Source organism: Dermacentor variabilis, chromosome 1 (assembly GCF_050947875.1).
Source record: "Dermacentor variabilis isolate Ectoservices chromosome 1, ASM5094787v1, whole genome shotgun sequence".
Classification (NCBI taxonomy): Eukaryota; Metazoa; Arthropoda; class Arachnida; order Ixodida; family Ixodidae; genus Dermacentor; species Dermacentor variabilis.
The window spans coordinates 288,322,566-288,338,465 of NC_134568.1; the positions used below are offsets into that span (position 1 = coordinate 288,322,566).

Sequence of the window (15,900 nt, forward strand, 5' to 3'; positions counted from 1 at the left end):
GTTCATGAAAAGTGGTAGCACACACAAAATGCCAGCCCAGCCGTACACTGTGATACCATTTTATCTAGAAATTTCATCAGTTCTGCGTCGATGGGCACGCGGACATAGCTGACATACGACAACGCGTTAACCAAGTCACAAACGTGGACGCAGCACGCAGTGTCGAAGCGAGGGCGCTCTTCTCGCGCAACGAACGGAGACGAAACCAAATGAGTTCAGTGCGACAATTCGCAAGGCGTATACGTGGCAGCGCGTTGCCCTGTCTTAACCTCCTGGTTTGGTTCTATTCGTAAAGAGTGATTGTGGCGGTCAGACAATGGTCCGACAACCATCGTGCGTTTGATTTCCGCACCAAGGCTAACTTTAATGTACGCTGGGACGTCTACTTTTCGTAGAAGCCGCTTCTGTACTATAGCACAGTTTAGTGCGTTAGTCGTCACGTGGATTAGTCACGTGGATGCCAATTCTCTTTTCCTGAATGGCGAAGCGATGCACCTGTATGACGAGGACACGGAAGTTAATTCGACTTTGCAAAAGTTTTGCAGAGCACTGGACTAACGAAAAATTGAAGTCGTTGCGCAGCTATAGCAAACAAGTCTCAAGCCGGCAGTTCGAACGTCATCGCGCGGCCAACTCAAGGATGGTTCATACCGATTCAAAGCTCTAGCGAAGTATCAAGGAAATATTTTTCATACCATTTTCTGACCTTTACCAACAGGGTTGACGCATCAAATATAAGTTTCGCATAAGTACTATATTCCCTTCCAATGCAGCGTCTCTCTTCCAGTAAACCACCCTGACCTGTGTCAGCTTATATATATATATATATATATATATATATATATATATATATATATATATATATATATATATATATATATATATATATATATACCAATCTATTGGTACTTTCGCGGTGGTACTCAATCGGCTTTGGTGAACGAATGTTTTGAATCACAACTTATATAAAAATATATATATACCTGAAGTTGGGCTTATAGATAATTGATCTCTTCGCCAGCTGGAGTGATAGAGGCACTGTGGCTAGCAATATAAATAAATAACTAATAACAATTATAGTAATAATAAAATGAGAGAGAGTGAGAGAGAGATCTTTTCAGATGTGTTTTAGTTGGGGCCGCATAAGTTGTCGAAGCGTGCAATGAACCAACACTAACTGCACGAACTGACTTCCCTGCACCCCTATATACTCAGCCGCTGTTACGCTAATCGTAATCAGGACCAGGAGTTTTCGTCCTCCCGCCTCTGTCTAAAGGCGGCTCCGCACACAGAGGTGGACAGTTTTCTTGCTCAGTGATAGCAGTCATTCGCACATACCGTCTAATTAAAAAATAAAAAAAAAACTTGAGGCTTATTGTGTAGCTTAGCGCCAAAGCTAGGTGTAGCAAGTCCCGTGTACATTATGTTTCCCTGCCCAGTCCTGCCTTGCACGACGCCAGTACCAAGTTACAAAACACTACGCATTTCTGCTTTAACGTGAGCCAGCGACAATGTAGCGAGGTTCGTTATCACACCCGAGGGAAGGGCACAGCGACGGGAATAATCCGCTCGTTCCAAGGAAAGCGGACGCGGCCTAGCAGCACTATTGGAGCAGCGACTGCGAAAAGCACGAGAGGCTATATAGGCGCGACAGAAATCTCGCTGTGTCCGGTAGCACAAATAGATTGCAAAAACGCACATTGTTAAGCCCGCCGGCAAAGGCGCGAGATGGCGGCGACGAGCGCTGACAAAAAGAACCCCAGCTGCCGGCGTTTTGGAATGGCGAATGTGACTGCACATTCACCGGTCCCGGCGGACTTCTCACAAAGGCGACGCGACAGAGGCCGTCTTATCTTTCGAGAGGATTACGCACTTGTATTCCTTAAACCCAGCGGCTCGCTTCTGGGAGAGCAGGAATTCACATTCGCGGGAAAAGACGGCGCAACTACGCAACGGGGAAAAGAAGGAAACACGCGCTGCAGAAACGGCTGCTCGCGCGTTTCTCGCACTCGGCGCGTTCTTTCGGCGCGCGCGCGTGGCCTGCAGTCGTCGCGAAGAAGTCTCTCGCGTTTTAGATATTCCCACGTTTCTACTTTGCAGCTATGCATATATATTTGCGGAAACAAGAGAGTGAATTCACACACGCATTCTGTCTCGTCGAATCTTAGCGCTGCAACGTGGCTTGCATGTGGCGCGAATTGAAGAGCAAGTACGTAACATTACGGACAGAGAAATAAACAAGGCGCGCTGAGACAGAACAAGAATCCAAAGAGCCATATGCACAGAGACGAGGCTGCAGCCCCGAGCCATTGCGATGCCCCGTTCTGCGTTTCGCCGACAAATCGCCCCAACACTGGCGACTTCGCCTAACGACCTCATCGAAATGCAGCGCACTGGAGGAGAACCACTTGGCTATACTTCCGGGATCCGAGCCCTCCCGGCTTGTTAGCCGCCGAGATCCCCGCTGCTTGAAGCGCTTGAACCGTAGTGAAATCAAGCAACACGCCATTACGGCAACGACTGCAGTATACAGAGACCGTTGCAGATGAAACCGACACGACGACTCTTGTCGAATCTGTATGCATCGAACGGCCGGTTCGTACAGCGAACGACTTACCAGCACAACAACAACTGCAGGTCGTATAATTTAGCGAAGCCAAATCGCCTGTATCGACGTCACTGGGCGAGACGAGATGCCCGTCTCAATGGCGCGAGCGCGGCATCCCCGGAGGCGCGCATATTTTGATTCCCTCTGGCCGATTGCACCCGCCGAAGTAAAGCTACTGACTCCGAAATTACGTTTCCTTGTAAATGTGAGCGATGCCAAAAACAAACACGGGCTCGTGCTGGCGGGGCCCTGGATCTCCTGTCTCTCGCGTGCATTTTATTTGCCCCCCCGCTTTGCCTTGGTGCACAGCTTGGCCGTGCTTCACCAATAGAGAGCGAATGCAGGCGCGCGCAAGTTTGGCCGGAGATCCACAATGGGCAAGCCAACAATGCAAACGGCGCTGAGCCAGACGACCCGGGCCCCCGTCGCGGCTTGTATTATAATGCGCGGCGCAATTTGTCCCGGAAGAGAAGAGCTTGGAGAGCGTGCGCGGAAAGGAGAGAAGAAATGGCGCAGAGGAAGATCTGTGGAAGGAAGGGGAATCGAAACAAGAAAAAGCATCAAAAGAATAAAGAGGAAATGCGCAGTGGAAGTGAAAGCTTGTCTGTCTGAGTATCAGCCCTCTCGGCGAAAAGGGCAACGATCCAATATACGGCGGGAACTGCGGTCTGTCTGGACACAGTATGCGCGCACACACAGACTCGCAGAGGCGAAGAACCGCGCAGCGAGCAACTCGCGTGTGATGCGGCAATGCAGCATGGACGCTGGCTAGGCCTGCATATGTGGGAACTGACGGCAGAATGTGGTGCCTGCTTATGAATTGCTGTGTCTGTCCCTCGCCTACGTTCCAAAACTCTCCGCATGATTGCGTATTTGCTTTTTCTTCCTGGCAGTGTGTGTGTGTTGGCCTTAATAGCACAAGGAAGACGAAGAGAAGAGAAAACCACAGGACAAGCGTCTTGCGTTATTAAGGCAATCATGCATTCGTACAAGCTTGCCAAAATATCTGCTCGTGTGCGTGTGTGCGTGTGCGTGTGCCTTAACAGCGCAAAGAAGACGAATACAGATTAGTAAACGACAGGACAAGAGAGAGGGAAACGAAGAGGGAAAGGTGGGGAGGTTAACCAAGGACGTGCCTGGTTGGTTACCCTAACTTGGGGATGGGGAAAAGGGAAGAACATATAAGAAAAAAATAAGGAGAGAAAAGAAAAATACTAGTCAGCCATTCACAGTCAATCGCAGAGGAATGTCCACTGTCACAAGCGTTCATACAATACTGTGTACTTCAAGAAAAGCAGAAAGGCTTTTGTGGCCTTTTGCATGCAAGAACGCAAAGGCCATGGTCCAAGGACCTTTTCTTCTGAGAGCACTCTATTGTCTAGCAGGTTGAGTTTCGCTTGTAAAGACGTCGTTGAGTGTCAATGGATGGGCAGTGACACAGAAGGTGCTTTAGAGTCTCATCACACTCGCGCAAATTGCACGCCGCACTGTTGGCCATTCCTATTAGGAATGAATAGGAATGTGTAAATGCGACGCCCCACCACATGCGACACAGTAAAGTTTTTTTCGCGACGGGAGAGTCCAAGTGGCAGGCGAAGTCGCAAGTTAGGGTCGAGAGAGTGCAGGCGTGAGTTGGTGAAATCCGGTGAATTCCATCGTAGAAGTGTGATGTGGCGAGCAAGTGATTGAAGTTGTTGCGCAGCATCAGTTCTTGAAAGTGGTATAGGAACCCCCTGATGTTTTTGGTGAGCCGAACGCGCAGCTTCATATGCGCTGTCGTTGCCGACAATTCCGCAGTGGCTTGGCAACCATTGAAACACAATGCCGCGGCCTTTCTATAGCGCGTGATTGTGAGCGTGCCTTATTTCGTAAACTAGCAGCTCGTGTAAACCATGCCGTAGGGCAAACTGCAGAGTTTGTAGGGCTGCTTTGGAATCGCAGAAAATGCCCCAACGATTTGGTGGCTGTTGGAGCACGTACTTGAGTGCACCTTGAAGAGCCGCAAGTTCTGCTGCTTCCGACGTTGTATAGTGCGAATATTTAAACTGCAAAGAGACGGCGTCTGATGGAACAACTACTGCTCCGTTAGAACTGTTTGAATTGGTGGAACCGTCCGAGTAAATGTGTATGCGGTCAAAATTCCTGGGATTGCTAAGAAGGCAGACCTGTCACCGCTAGCCTTGAACAACAGGACAAGCGTCTTCCTTGCGTTATTAAGGCTAAAATGCATTCGTAAAAGCTCGCCAAAATTTCAGTTAGTGTGTGTGTGTGTGTGCCTTAACAGCGCAAAGAGGACGAAGACAGAAAAGAAAACGACAGGACAAGTGTCTTCCTTGCGTTATTAAGGCGAACATGCATTCGTAAAAGCACGCCGAAATTGCAGTGCGTGCGAGTGTGTGTGTGCATGTGTGTAACTTAATAGCGCAAGGAAGACAAAGACAGAAGAGTAAACGGCAGGACAAGCGTCTTCCTTGCCTCATTAAAGCAAACATGGATACGCGTACAAGCTAGCCCAAATTTCAGTTCGCGCGCGTGTGCGTGCGTGCGTGCGTTCGGAATTCTGTGTTCGTGCGTGAATAGTTATTACGGTGTGCACAGGAGTTCCTCGCACAGTATTCTGAGAAATGTACTTCGTCATGTGGCTACAGCAGTAAGACTTAAGAATTAAACACGAGTAGACTACATTCTACTTGAGAGATCACTGTGGTAATTGATGATCTCTGGAAAAGGCCTTTGTCGTGTGCCGTACGTAATGCTTAATTATGTTGTTGTTAGTGATCGTGTTATCACGAAACGGTTATCTACTGCTGAGTCATTTTTTTCGTGCCGGCAGCTCGCAATCACGCGTCAAATGAAGTAAGACACCGGAGCATCTATAAAATCTTGGACTTGCAAAAGACCGCGATGGCAGCCAATAATCTAGATGTGCACTATTCCGCGGAAGAATTGCGATTGCCAATCTAACTTGTTTTTATGCAAATATGCACAGACTACAAAACTAGGAAATGGGAACGGCAGACATATATAATAGCTGCGCTGGGCCGTTAAGAACGTGAAGCGTTTTAGTCGTGCACTTAGTGCGTCTAAACAAAACTGCTATGAGGAGCATGTTGTTCAAGCGGGATGCTTTACGCAAATGATCCAAACACATTGGTACGCATTGTTTTTCATTCCTCGAATATAGTGGCCTCTTGCTGTGACGATACGTATACATTGACTGCAGGCAACAGTATACTTTCGAGTGAAGTGCAGCGTAATCATGCATAGCTAGGTGGTGGCCTCGATCGCTCGCTCGGTAAGAGAATAAACGTCTAGGAAGACCACCCTATGTTCAGTGGATTGGGTGGATTTTCGCATGTTAAAGATAAGCACGACAGCAACCAGGATATTTAAATGTGATGTTGGCCTTCCTCTTGGGCTAAAAGGCGTTTCATTTTTGTATTACTTAGAATTTGTCGATAAATAAGTTTCCGTTTTTTTTTCATTGCTTAGCTATGCTAAAAGATGCGCTAAAGAGAGAGCAAAACTATTTTCTTTTGTCGACCAAGCGATTTTGTTGGTTTCCTATAAAACTGTCACTGGCTTTGGGTGGAGAGCATGCAAGTATAAGGAATTATAAACGAATTACACAGCACGAAAAAGGCGAGAGGTGGGCACCGTGGCATGGCAAACAGGTGGAACTCCCATATTCTCCGTATTTTCTGATAGCATTTGTCATAGTATGCTAATCAGACATAAAAATGATGACGAAACTATAGCTTAGAGGCACTGCGGCAAATGGCTTTCGTGAATCACAACGTTTTCGCCATCCGTATCGCGTTGTCTCAACGCTAAGCTTTCTGTAAATGGTACACACGGGTACTTGTAATGCTTACCCACGAACACCGCACTCGCTGTAAAGAAGCTGCCAATTTAAAAATAAAAAAAAGAAAGATAGTATGTTTCACCGGCGGTGCACAGGTGGGAACGAAAAAAGGGAGGCAGAGTTGCAAGCGAGAACCAGGCTGTGACGTGGGTCATGCGAACGAGCGACGAGAGTGATTAGTGTGGAAGCGCACGCGCCGAAAATTGCTCCAAACGGGTTGCCAATTTCGCTTGGCAGGCTTTGGCGCCCACGTATAGTGTACGTGCCTGCCCGCTTGCCAAGCTGATTTCGCAACAGCAGCGTCAAATGATGTCTGTTGCTGATCCTTCAAACACGCTGTGACGGTGCAAGCAGTAGCAGAAAATGACTTTTTTTTTTGTTTCCTCAAAGAGGCGGCATCCGGTGTCTTCGGAGCTATGAATAACGCCGAAAATTTGCCACCGCGTCTCGGGTTGGGCTTTCCGGCGATGCGCCCGACCAAATTAAGCCGCAAACGACAGCGCGTTGGCAGCCGGCTGCCTCGAATTTACGGAGCCATCGCAGCGCGAACGGCATTACGCAGCGCTTGGCGGTATCCAGCCGCGCGCGTCACCGGGAAAGCGAACGAGCCTTTCCAGTGACAGCGGCCCCAGGCCAAAAAGCAGCGGCGCGAGCTTTGCGGCCGCCGGTCTTGGCAGAGAGAATCGCCGGGGGCTCCTCCCGCGTGGCCCGCGGCACGCGTAAATCAGTCAAGCCGCGGTCTGGTGCTCCAGTTAAACGAACGCGCGCTCCGGGACCCCCGCGCCGCCGGGCCCAGACGCAAAACGGCAGAAAGACGGGCCAATGAAAACGCCGTTTGATCCCGCTACCGTCCCTGGAGCTCCCTCTTTCATAATATTTATTCCCCGCTTCATTAAATATTTTTTCTTCTTTCCCGGCAGCAGTCTCTTTTAATGAAGACGGGCGAGAAAAAAGTAAGGAAAGATGGGGAAAAAAAACAAGACAAAAATCGAGCTGCACCGAGCCAGAAAGAAATAGCGAGAGAAATGCGCGCGCGCGGGCCACGGATTTCCCTCACCTCGTCATTTCTGGTTCGTCTCGATCTTCGTCCCAGAAAAGAATGGGCCAGGGGGGTCGCCGGCGACGGCTCCGGTGGCGAGGATTCGGAATAAATGTTTACGCGCCAAAACCACCGAGCTATCGGCCCACCCCACTTCCAACCGTTTTTACTTTCGTTTCTTTTTTTTCCTCTCAGCGCCGCAAAACAAAGCGCGGCTGTAAACCAGCGACCGCTCGTGGCCCCCTCCCCCCGGCTGCGATTTATAGGAGGCAATCGCGCCCGCCAGGCAGGTGCACCTTTCTCGTTCTCCCGCTTTCTCGTCTTTTCTGTTTCGCTCAACCCCTTGCCTACCAATTCGACGCAACGTATTTTTCAGCATTTCTGGCGGCGAGCGCCCGCGCTCTTGACCCCTGCCTTTTGTGTTGCTCGGGCGCCTGAGACTAAACACAGGGCGCAGTCTTGAAACAAATTTGCGCGCTCCTGGCCCATGGGTGTTGACCCAAGGCTCTTGGGCGTGTTGCAACACTGTTGTAGGAGCCGGCCGCTCCCGCCGCTTGTCTGCCGCACGCGCAGACGCCACGCGAGCAGCGGCGCAGGCCCGGCGGCCGTGCGCGCGAGGCCCTCTGCCAAGGAAAACCCTGCAAAGCCGCAGCAACACAAGCAGCAGGCGCCTCCTCGGGTAGCGGCCGAACTGCTGTCATTTTGCGCGTCTCGGTAGCCACTGCGTTTTGCCTTTTTTTTCTTTCTTCGCGGTGCCACCAGGCCGGCACACCCGGGGTGAGCGTGAAATAAAAGATGAGCCGATGCAGCAGGTCCCCAAGACCAACACCGCCGAGGCAGCGTATATGCTCCGTGTGCGCGCGTCTCGTGCGCAGGCCCGACGAAACTTCCTTCGTTCCAATAAAGCGCTGCAGTGGAATGGTGGCTGGTACTTTTGCCCAGTGTGCATCGACAATTGAGTCTATTCTTAAGAGAGGCTTGTGATGGGTATCTTTTACCAAAGCAGTCACATAGACCTTTCATGGTCACCAAAAAAATCTGAGGTGCTTCAGAGCAGTCTCTGACGCGTCCGCATTAACCGTATATGAGCCCCTGTTTCGATGTTGCTGCAATTATTTTTATTTCAAAGGTGTACTGTAGTGTAGGACGAAAGTGGTTGGCTAAATTTGAGTAGGGTGAAGGGCGTGCAGTAATAAGCGGATATGATGAATTCTCTCCCTTAGGAAGTCCGGGAGTGAGTGTTATATGTTATTTGTCGGAGTGGGGGAGGGGGGGGGGGCGTGCCCGGCAACGTCCACTCTTGGAATACGTTGGCAGTGCATTGCGGCCCTGCATGATATCTTTACAAAGGCAACATGACTAGTTCATCTACGCTGACACTGCTGAATGTTGTAGACTAACAATATACAATGTTGCGCAGTGGCCGAGGCGTTTTGCAGCCGATAAAAACATCGTTCTGACCAACCAGTAGCGTATTTTTGTCAGCAGCGAAAGAAAGCGAAAGAAAGTTTGTTCACTGAGGACTGAGTGCTAGCATTAGACAAATTAAGGTTGGGTGCGAGATGCAATGGACGGATAAAAGGCAACGGACGGATGTATCCGGCCGTTGTCTCCCGTAGCGAATCCGATGTCCGTGGGATTTTGAAGTCGCGTTATACGCTTATCAGTCGGTGTATTGCATCCTGTGCCTGACGTCACGCAGCTACGATGGGACAATGGGAGGAACAACAGCTTGGTTGCCGGCTGATTTGGCCTTGGGCGCTTTGACGAGCAGCAAGACGATACTACTTCCTATACCGGGTCGCGGCTGAGCGCGTACGTCGTTTACCAGGACAACCTCTATATTTACAAGCAGAGGTAAAGTGCGAAGTAAGACACATGTAGCAGCTATGCTTGCGCGAATGCAAGAGAAAAAGCAGCTTCAATGTGGAGATGTACTTTCCCATAAGTTTTTTTTTTAATTATTTTTGTATGGTACTTAGGAGATGTCGTCGCCTTTAATTGGCGCCGTTAGTGTGTTTATGCTGTCTTATACTCGAAATTTTGAATGCTGAGCTTTATCGCATTGCGTTGGGCTAGTTGGCTTGACATGATGCGATACTAGCGCTAGAAACAGGGGCGCAAGACGAAGTGCTGTGGTGCCTTCGTCTCGTGTTCCCCACCTACCGCGGTAGCCTAGTGGTTTTGGCTCGAGGTCGCGGGTTCGTTCCCGGCGCGGTGGTTTCATTTTGATGGCGGCGAAATGCAAGGACGCTCGTGTGCTTAGATGTAGGTACACGTCCAAGAACCCCAGGTGGTCTAAATTAATCCAGAGACCCTCCCACCAAAGCGTGCCTCATGATCGGATCGTGGTTTCGGCATGTAAAACTCCCTAATTTAATTGCTCTTTGAAGTAATTGTCGTGTCCCAGTCTCCTAGAGCTAGAATCGCATCTGAAGGTTATGTTTCAATCGCGTGATACTACATAACCGAAAGGAGACATATGGCATGACGCGGAGTCCGATGACTACTTCGACTGAACTGGAACCTTTTGGAGTACGCTAAAAACGTGATGGAAGCTTATTGAATGCGGTTGTTGGTATCGGTTGTTAGGCGCTAGTATTTCTTGCGGTGGAAAAGACGCGAAAAACCCAAATCAGGAAACCATCGCGTCTTTTTCCACCGCAAGAAGTATGAACCCCCAGCAACAAGTAGTGAGATGCTAGTGTGCCTCGCCGTGCTACTGCCCTGCGTATGTAGCACTGGGAAAACGAAAGAAAAGAAATACAAAGTAAAATCAGGAAGGCACGGTGCTTCAAGATGATGTTTACGACATATGGGCATGGAGGTTCTTTCCCCTTATATGTCTAGACCGACGAGCCTGAGATCCAGAGGCTCCCGCCCATTTTTAAGAAAACAAACGGGTCTGCCAGAAAGAGCCGTGTTTAGGCTCACATTTAACGGGTATTTGTCAATGAAGACAGCTTTGGAAACAATTCTTCCGCAGAAAGTATTTATGGGCTCATTTCACGCTGGCGGCTCGGCGCTTCGCGGAAGTATACGCGTACGGTATACTTCCGTGCAGGGCGTAGGCGCGTAGAACGCGAACAACAGCCGCCGTTGTTTAGCCCATGATGTCCCAACATGAGCCGTGAGGAGGGGTATTTGGGAGCTCTGGTCGACTAAACTTTTGGCGAAAAGAAATCAACTATAGGATAGCACAAGCGACGATTTACGGCATAGGACGCACCTAAAGAGATTCACGATGCGCTCATGTCGCAAAAGTTAAAGCACCGAGTTTCCACGCGCTTCATGCCGTCAAGTTGAAGCGACGCCTGCAGTCGAGGTAGCGAAGAAAGTGTGCGTGCGTGCGTGTGTACGCGTGTACGATGACAAGGAAGATACATAAAGGAAAACCTGGGGTATGCAGCATTTCCACCGAAAGATTATTCTCGCTGTTTCAATATTTTTCATATCGCAATATCACTCCTTTGGCCGGCCGGTGCATGGCTGCATTCTAAACGGCAGACGTTTGCCACCTCATATATATGCGTTAAGCCAAATACCCTGGCAGCCTAGCTGCTGCGCTTCGTTTCAGGCGTCTCGGCCTTGCCACATTTTGAAAATGATAGCGTAATCTTCACTTCGCGCCGCGGGTGTTCCCGACACTTCAGGCGTCCCGGAAGCATAAGCAGGGGAATAAAAGCAGGTCACTGCCAGCGAGCGTATGGATGCAGAAATTTCAGGGTCTCTCTCCCGCAGCTGCATTCCTCGGCAGCAGCATAAGCACGCGCGCTGCACGAAGAGTCACGGAGCGCTATGAGCCTTGCCTAATTGAGCTATTCTTCATCCGGACAGTCCAGGCCGAAAAGCAAGCTCTCCCGCTCGCAGAATCTATAGCTCAACTCGCCCGGGGTCGCGGCCGCAGTTTATCATCGATGTTCGGAATCGCTGCGCGTCTCGCATCTCTCCATCTTCTTTCTTTTTTCTCCCCTCGCCTTTTCACCCGCAGCAGGATTATGCCATCTCTTAAACAAGGTCATCACAAACGACCCCCCCCCCCAGCCCCTTTTTCTCAGGGCAAACCACTTTGCTTCCTTAAAAGTGAGCCTACTTGAAGGGTTTCACCTTGGAAAGTGCAATTACAGAATTGCACCAGTCTCGATGCGCCCCAACGTCACAACACGGCCGAGGAACCACGTCACGTTCACTATATAGCTCGCGTGCATGCATACACGCGTGCTCTTCCAGGTCTTCCGAATCTGCGCTATCGCATGCCTTCCACCTGGCGCATCTCGCATCTTACTATAAACGACCAACGTCCTCATCTCTAATAATTACTAGTCAATTCTAACTTATAAACGCCTCCCATCTCCCTCTATTCTCTTCCCTCAAATAGCTCGCGGTTATGTATTTATGGTTATAGTTATCGAGATAAATTTTAGTCCAACGATCACCTACTACGAGGGGCTTCAGGCTGTTCTGGGTTTTTTCCCGCCCTTTTTATTCTCGTGCCACTAAGTCGACGATACTCCGCTGGGCAACCAAGACAGCGCTTTTTAGCACTGCGGTCCGTACTTCGTCTCATTATATCAAAAGCCGCCGCTGCAACCCCGCCGCGATCAGCTTCTGCTCGATTATAAACAAATTATCTGCTAAGCAGGCTTATTCAATGTCCCGAAAATGTGCGTTTCGATATCGATATCCCGAAACGCGTGCCGCCGCGCACGGCTACATATGTGCAGACACGTACGCTACGCGCAACAACAGCGCCATCTTCTATCATGTGTGCAGCATGCTCGCTGCTTGGCGAGTGTGAAGAGCTGTGTAGTTTCTGACTTTCTGTCACAGGGCATTGGGAGGTTGCCGCCGAGGCCGTGTAACTATACGTTGCATACCTCGCTACGGAACTGCGTACAGACGTCACTTTCAGCACGGTCGCACAACTTGCGTGCCCGTCGCTTTGTCGTGAACTATTTCTTCGTGTGTTGTGCGCGGTTATTGTGTTCCACTCGTTTTTTGCCTGCGCGGCTCTGTATGGCCGTGTTTGTTCATTTCTTTGGCGACCGCGTTTCCGCGTTTCTTCTGGGCCGTGTGCAGACCCCCTGCAGAGTGCATATAGCGCTCGGCATGCACTGCTCGACACCGTCATAGGCTGCGTGATTAATGGAGTGTGCGTGGGCAGCGCACGTCTCGCGACCGAAGAAGTGGATTCCGCGGTGCATCCAACGACGAAAAATGACCAATAGGCCCGGACTATGCGGTGGATTGCGTGGGCGACAGCCGGACGGCCTCCATCTGAGCTGCCATGACTGACGAAGATTAAACACGACGCGCGCATTAGGAATAAACGCTCGCTCACGCAAAAGCGTGGTCAATTCAGTATTAAAAGGAATGGGACCGTTATTGTAGTATTGTGCGGGTACTAGAATTTCTTTTTTCTTTTTGCCTTGCGGCGAAAACAACGTCAGCACAGTACACCAATGTGTACACTACAAACTACCAGGGCCGTTCGCGGTATCAATCAATTAACATATCTTAGGCAACTCAGCCTTAACCGGGTAGCACGAAACGCGCTTTGTTTATGCCACTCTCTAAAGCCAGCTTTCAAAGATTTCATAACCCCGAATAATTATGCAGTTTCATCGAACAACATGTCGCTTTGCCGACAGGCGTGACTACAAGAAGGCTGTTGCAGAAAAAAAAAAAATTGAGCGACACTGGTGCTTCATCCGGAGAACTCGTTTTTATCGAGGTCGCAATAAAAGCGATTCGCCATCAGAGAACGCCAGTGCGTGCCGCAGGATATTTGCATGGTTGAAGTCTCTTTTTTCAAATCAGTACCCCTTCCCCCAGTGCAGAGTACCAAAGCAGACGCGCGTCTGGTTAACCTCCCTGCCCTACCTTTCTTATTTCATCAATTCCTTCCTTTCTTCCTTCCTTCCCTCTCTCTACTCGAAACCATGACTTCTCTACCACGACGAAAACGGTAATGAGCTCATTAAAAACCTTTAAGTCAAGTGAGGGAAATTATTAAGAGGAATAACTTGACGTTACAAGGGTAAAATTGGGTGAATTACCACATGTTTCGTTTATATCAATCGGTATCATGTCGACAATGCGCATGTCACCAGCAGTCACGTCTAGGTACAACATGAACATCGCGCGACACACTATTCCAGTTTATGAAGTTTTTTTTTTCTTTTTCCCTGCTTCGAGTCCCAGAAACGACTTCCAGCACCGTGTCACCCGCTGCGATGGCTCAGCGGCTGTAACATTCTGCTGTTAAGCATAAAGTCTAGGGTTCGAACCCCGGCCGCTGTGGTCACTTTCCGAAGAGTGCAGAATCGAAAAGCACCCGTGTATACAGTGCTCTGGGTGCATGTTAGAAACCCCAAGTAGTAGAAACTTAGCCCCCTCTGATGACATGTCCGACATCATGATTAGTTTGGCTGGCACCTGTACTTACGAATGGTTTTGCGTAATAATTTTTTTGTGAATACGGGCCCATGGATCATTGACGCGAGCCACCAGGGCACTGTTTTTAAGCCACCGCGTGTCCTTTCAGCAGGAAGTACTGTTATAAAGGGGCACTCTTGTGCTTCTCTGCTATGATGTCCTTCAGCAGGCTCGCCTGCAGCACGTGTATAGTGAGCGCCAAATGCGCGAGATTGTGGCGTCAAGCTTTCCGTTAGAGCTCTCACGCTAAGCTCTTAAGCGTATCTCTGGGCGAAACCTTTGTTGCGAAGCGCTCGTGTCAGACGGGCTAGGCCAACTCACAATGCGAAGAAATGCGCGCCCGCAGCTTCGGTGCGGCCACCGGCTACTCTGCGACGCCTCGTTTAGCAGCTGCGACGCAACGGGGGAGGCTTATGTACAGCGCAAAACGCACCATGCGTGCGTGCGTGTATACTCACTGCGGCACTCGGGGCAACAGGTGCCTGGTGTCTGGGCGATTCGGCTTGGCGGGCATGGCAGCACTGGGCACGACTTCTTAGTGCACGTCACGCGCCCGTCCTGCGAGGAATGGACATACGCGCGCGCGTGCTCAGCAAGAGACCAGCACATAGGAGTCGCACGTGCAGTTTAAAACACACACAGTTAGGCTCTTCGAGGTTTCCTAGTTTTCCGGCCCACATAAGTTAGCAAGCTCAGAAAATACTTGGCCTCATCGTTTGTTCGTTCGCGTTTACTTGCCGCAGCGCCTGCAGTTGTGGCTCAGTTCGACCACGAGGTCGCAGGACCCAATCTCGGTCGTGGCGAGCGCCTTACGAAGGGCGTGGGATGCAAAAACGCCGGTGTACTTTGACCTGGACCACGGTGTAAGAAGTTACTTCTTACACCGTGACCTAGACCACGTCTTACATCGTGACCTAGACAAACGTAAGATAACTTTCACATGTTGAGAATTGATCCGGATCCCTTCACTACGGCACCCCTCATAGTAGACTGGACAGTTGTGGAAGGTTAGACGCCATCAATTATTTAGCAAACGAGCAAAGCAGACCAAACTGTCAAACTCACCGGCTAGCTGACTTGCTGATAAGATAAGTAACTGTCTGAATTACCAACTAACTAGTGAATGAATGATAATGCTGTAATCCGCATGCTCTAGGGCCATTTTTCCGGATATATATGTCGTCAGATGGAGGGGATGTGGAAGTCAAGAGGTTCTCAGCGCAGTGTTTCTAAACTGGTCACTAGTTTTGCCATTCATAATCGCCAGTTTACACGCTGGTGTCGCGTCAATAAGTCGAGTATATGTACGCACCGTAAGAAAGAGAAAAGTAAAGCGCAGCAACTAAGAACAACGCAAAGCCCCGCGCCGGGCTAACAAACGTGCAGAAAGCTCTCTCGCGCGCTCTGGCGCTGGTTTGGGAGCGTCAATTGCCTCCGCGCATTCCGTGCACCCGAGCAAATCTTCGAGTTCCAGAAACAGAGTGTCCTTGCCAGCTTGGAGCAATTCCAACCCAGTCGCTGTGCTCCGTGATAAATGTTCCCTCACGACTCATTCCCGCAGATCGCGCACAAAGAGGCCAAATATCAAGCTTGCACGTACGCGCGCGTACCCATACGGGAGTGGAAAGAAGAACAAGAATGAAAGAAAGAACGAAAGAAAGGCGGAAAGGAAACACGTGGGCTTCACTTGCCGCTGCGAACGCAACGCGACGTCGTGCGGTCTGCGGTGACGCACCTGCCTCGAATTCCGTACATCGTAAAGTAGCGTGCAGTGGCCTCACGTGATATTATGCCACGTGGTCACACTTAACATTCACGTGCCGTTGGCCAAGCTGGAAAGAAAAAAAAAACATCTAATTGGCTCTGGCAGGCAGCTCATGCGATGTAGCAAACGTTGCGAGGCCTATACCACGCTAACGTCCGAAATCACGGTAAGCTGCAGCGTGGTGC

General features: G+C 50.0%; 1 protein-coding gene across 2 annotated transcripts in view; it reads right to left on the reverse strand.

The window, feature by feature from the left end:
• Window positions 1-15,900, reverse strand: part of cv-2 (crosveinless 2-secreting protein) — a 240,559-nt gene that overhangs the window by 48,688 nt on the left and 175,971 nt on the right. For both annotated transcript variants that reach the window (XM_075677740.1, XM_075677730.1), the window contains one exon: window positions 14,409-14,508. In XM_075677740.1, the coding sequence (XP_075533855.1) occupies window positions 14,409-14,508 (100 nt within the window). The remainder of the gene's footprint in view (window positions 1-14,408; window positions 14,509-15,900) is intronic.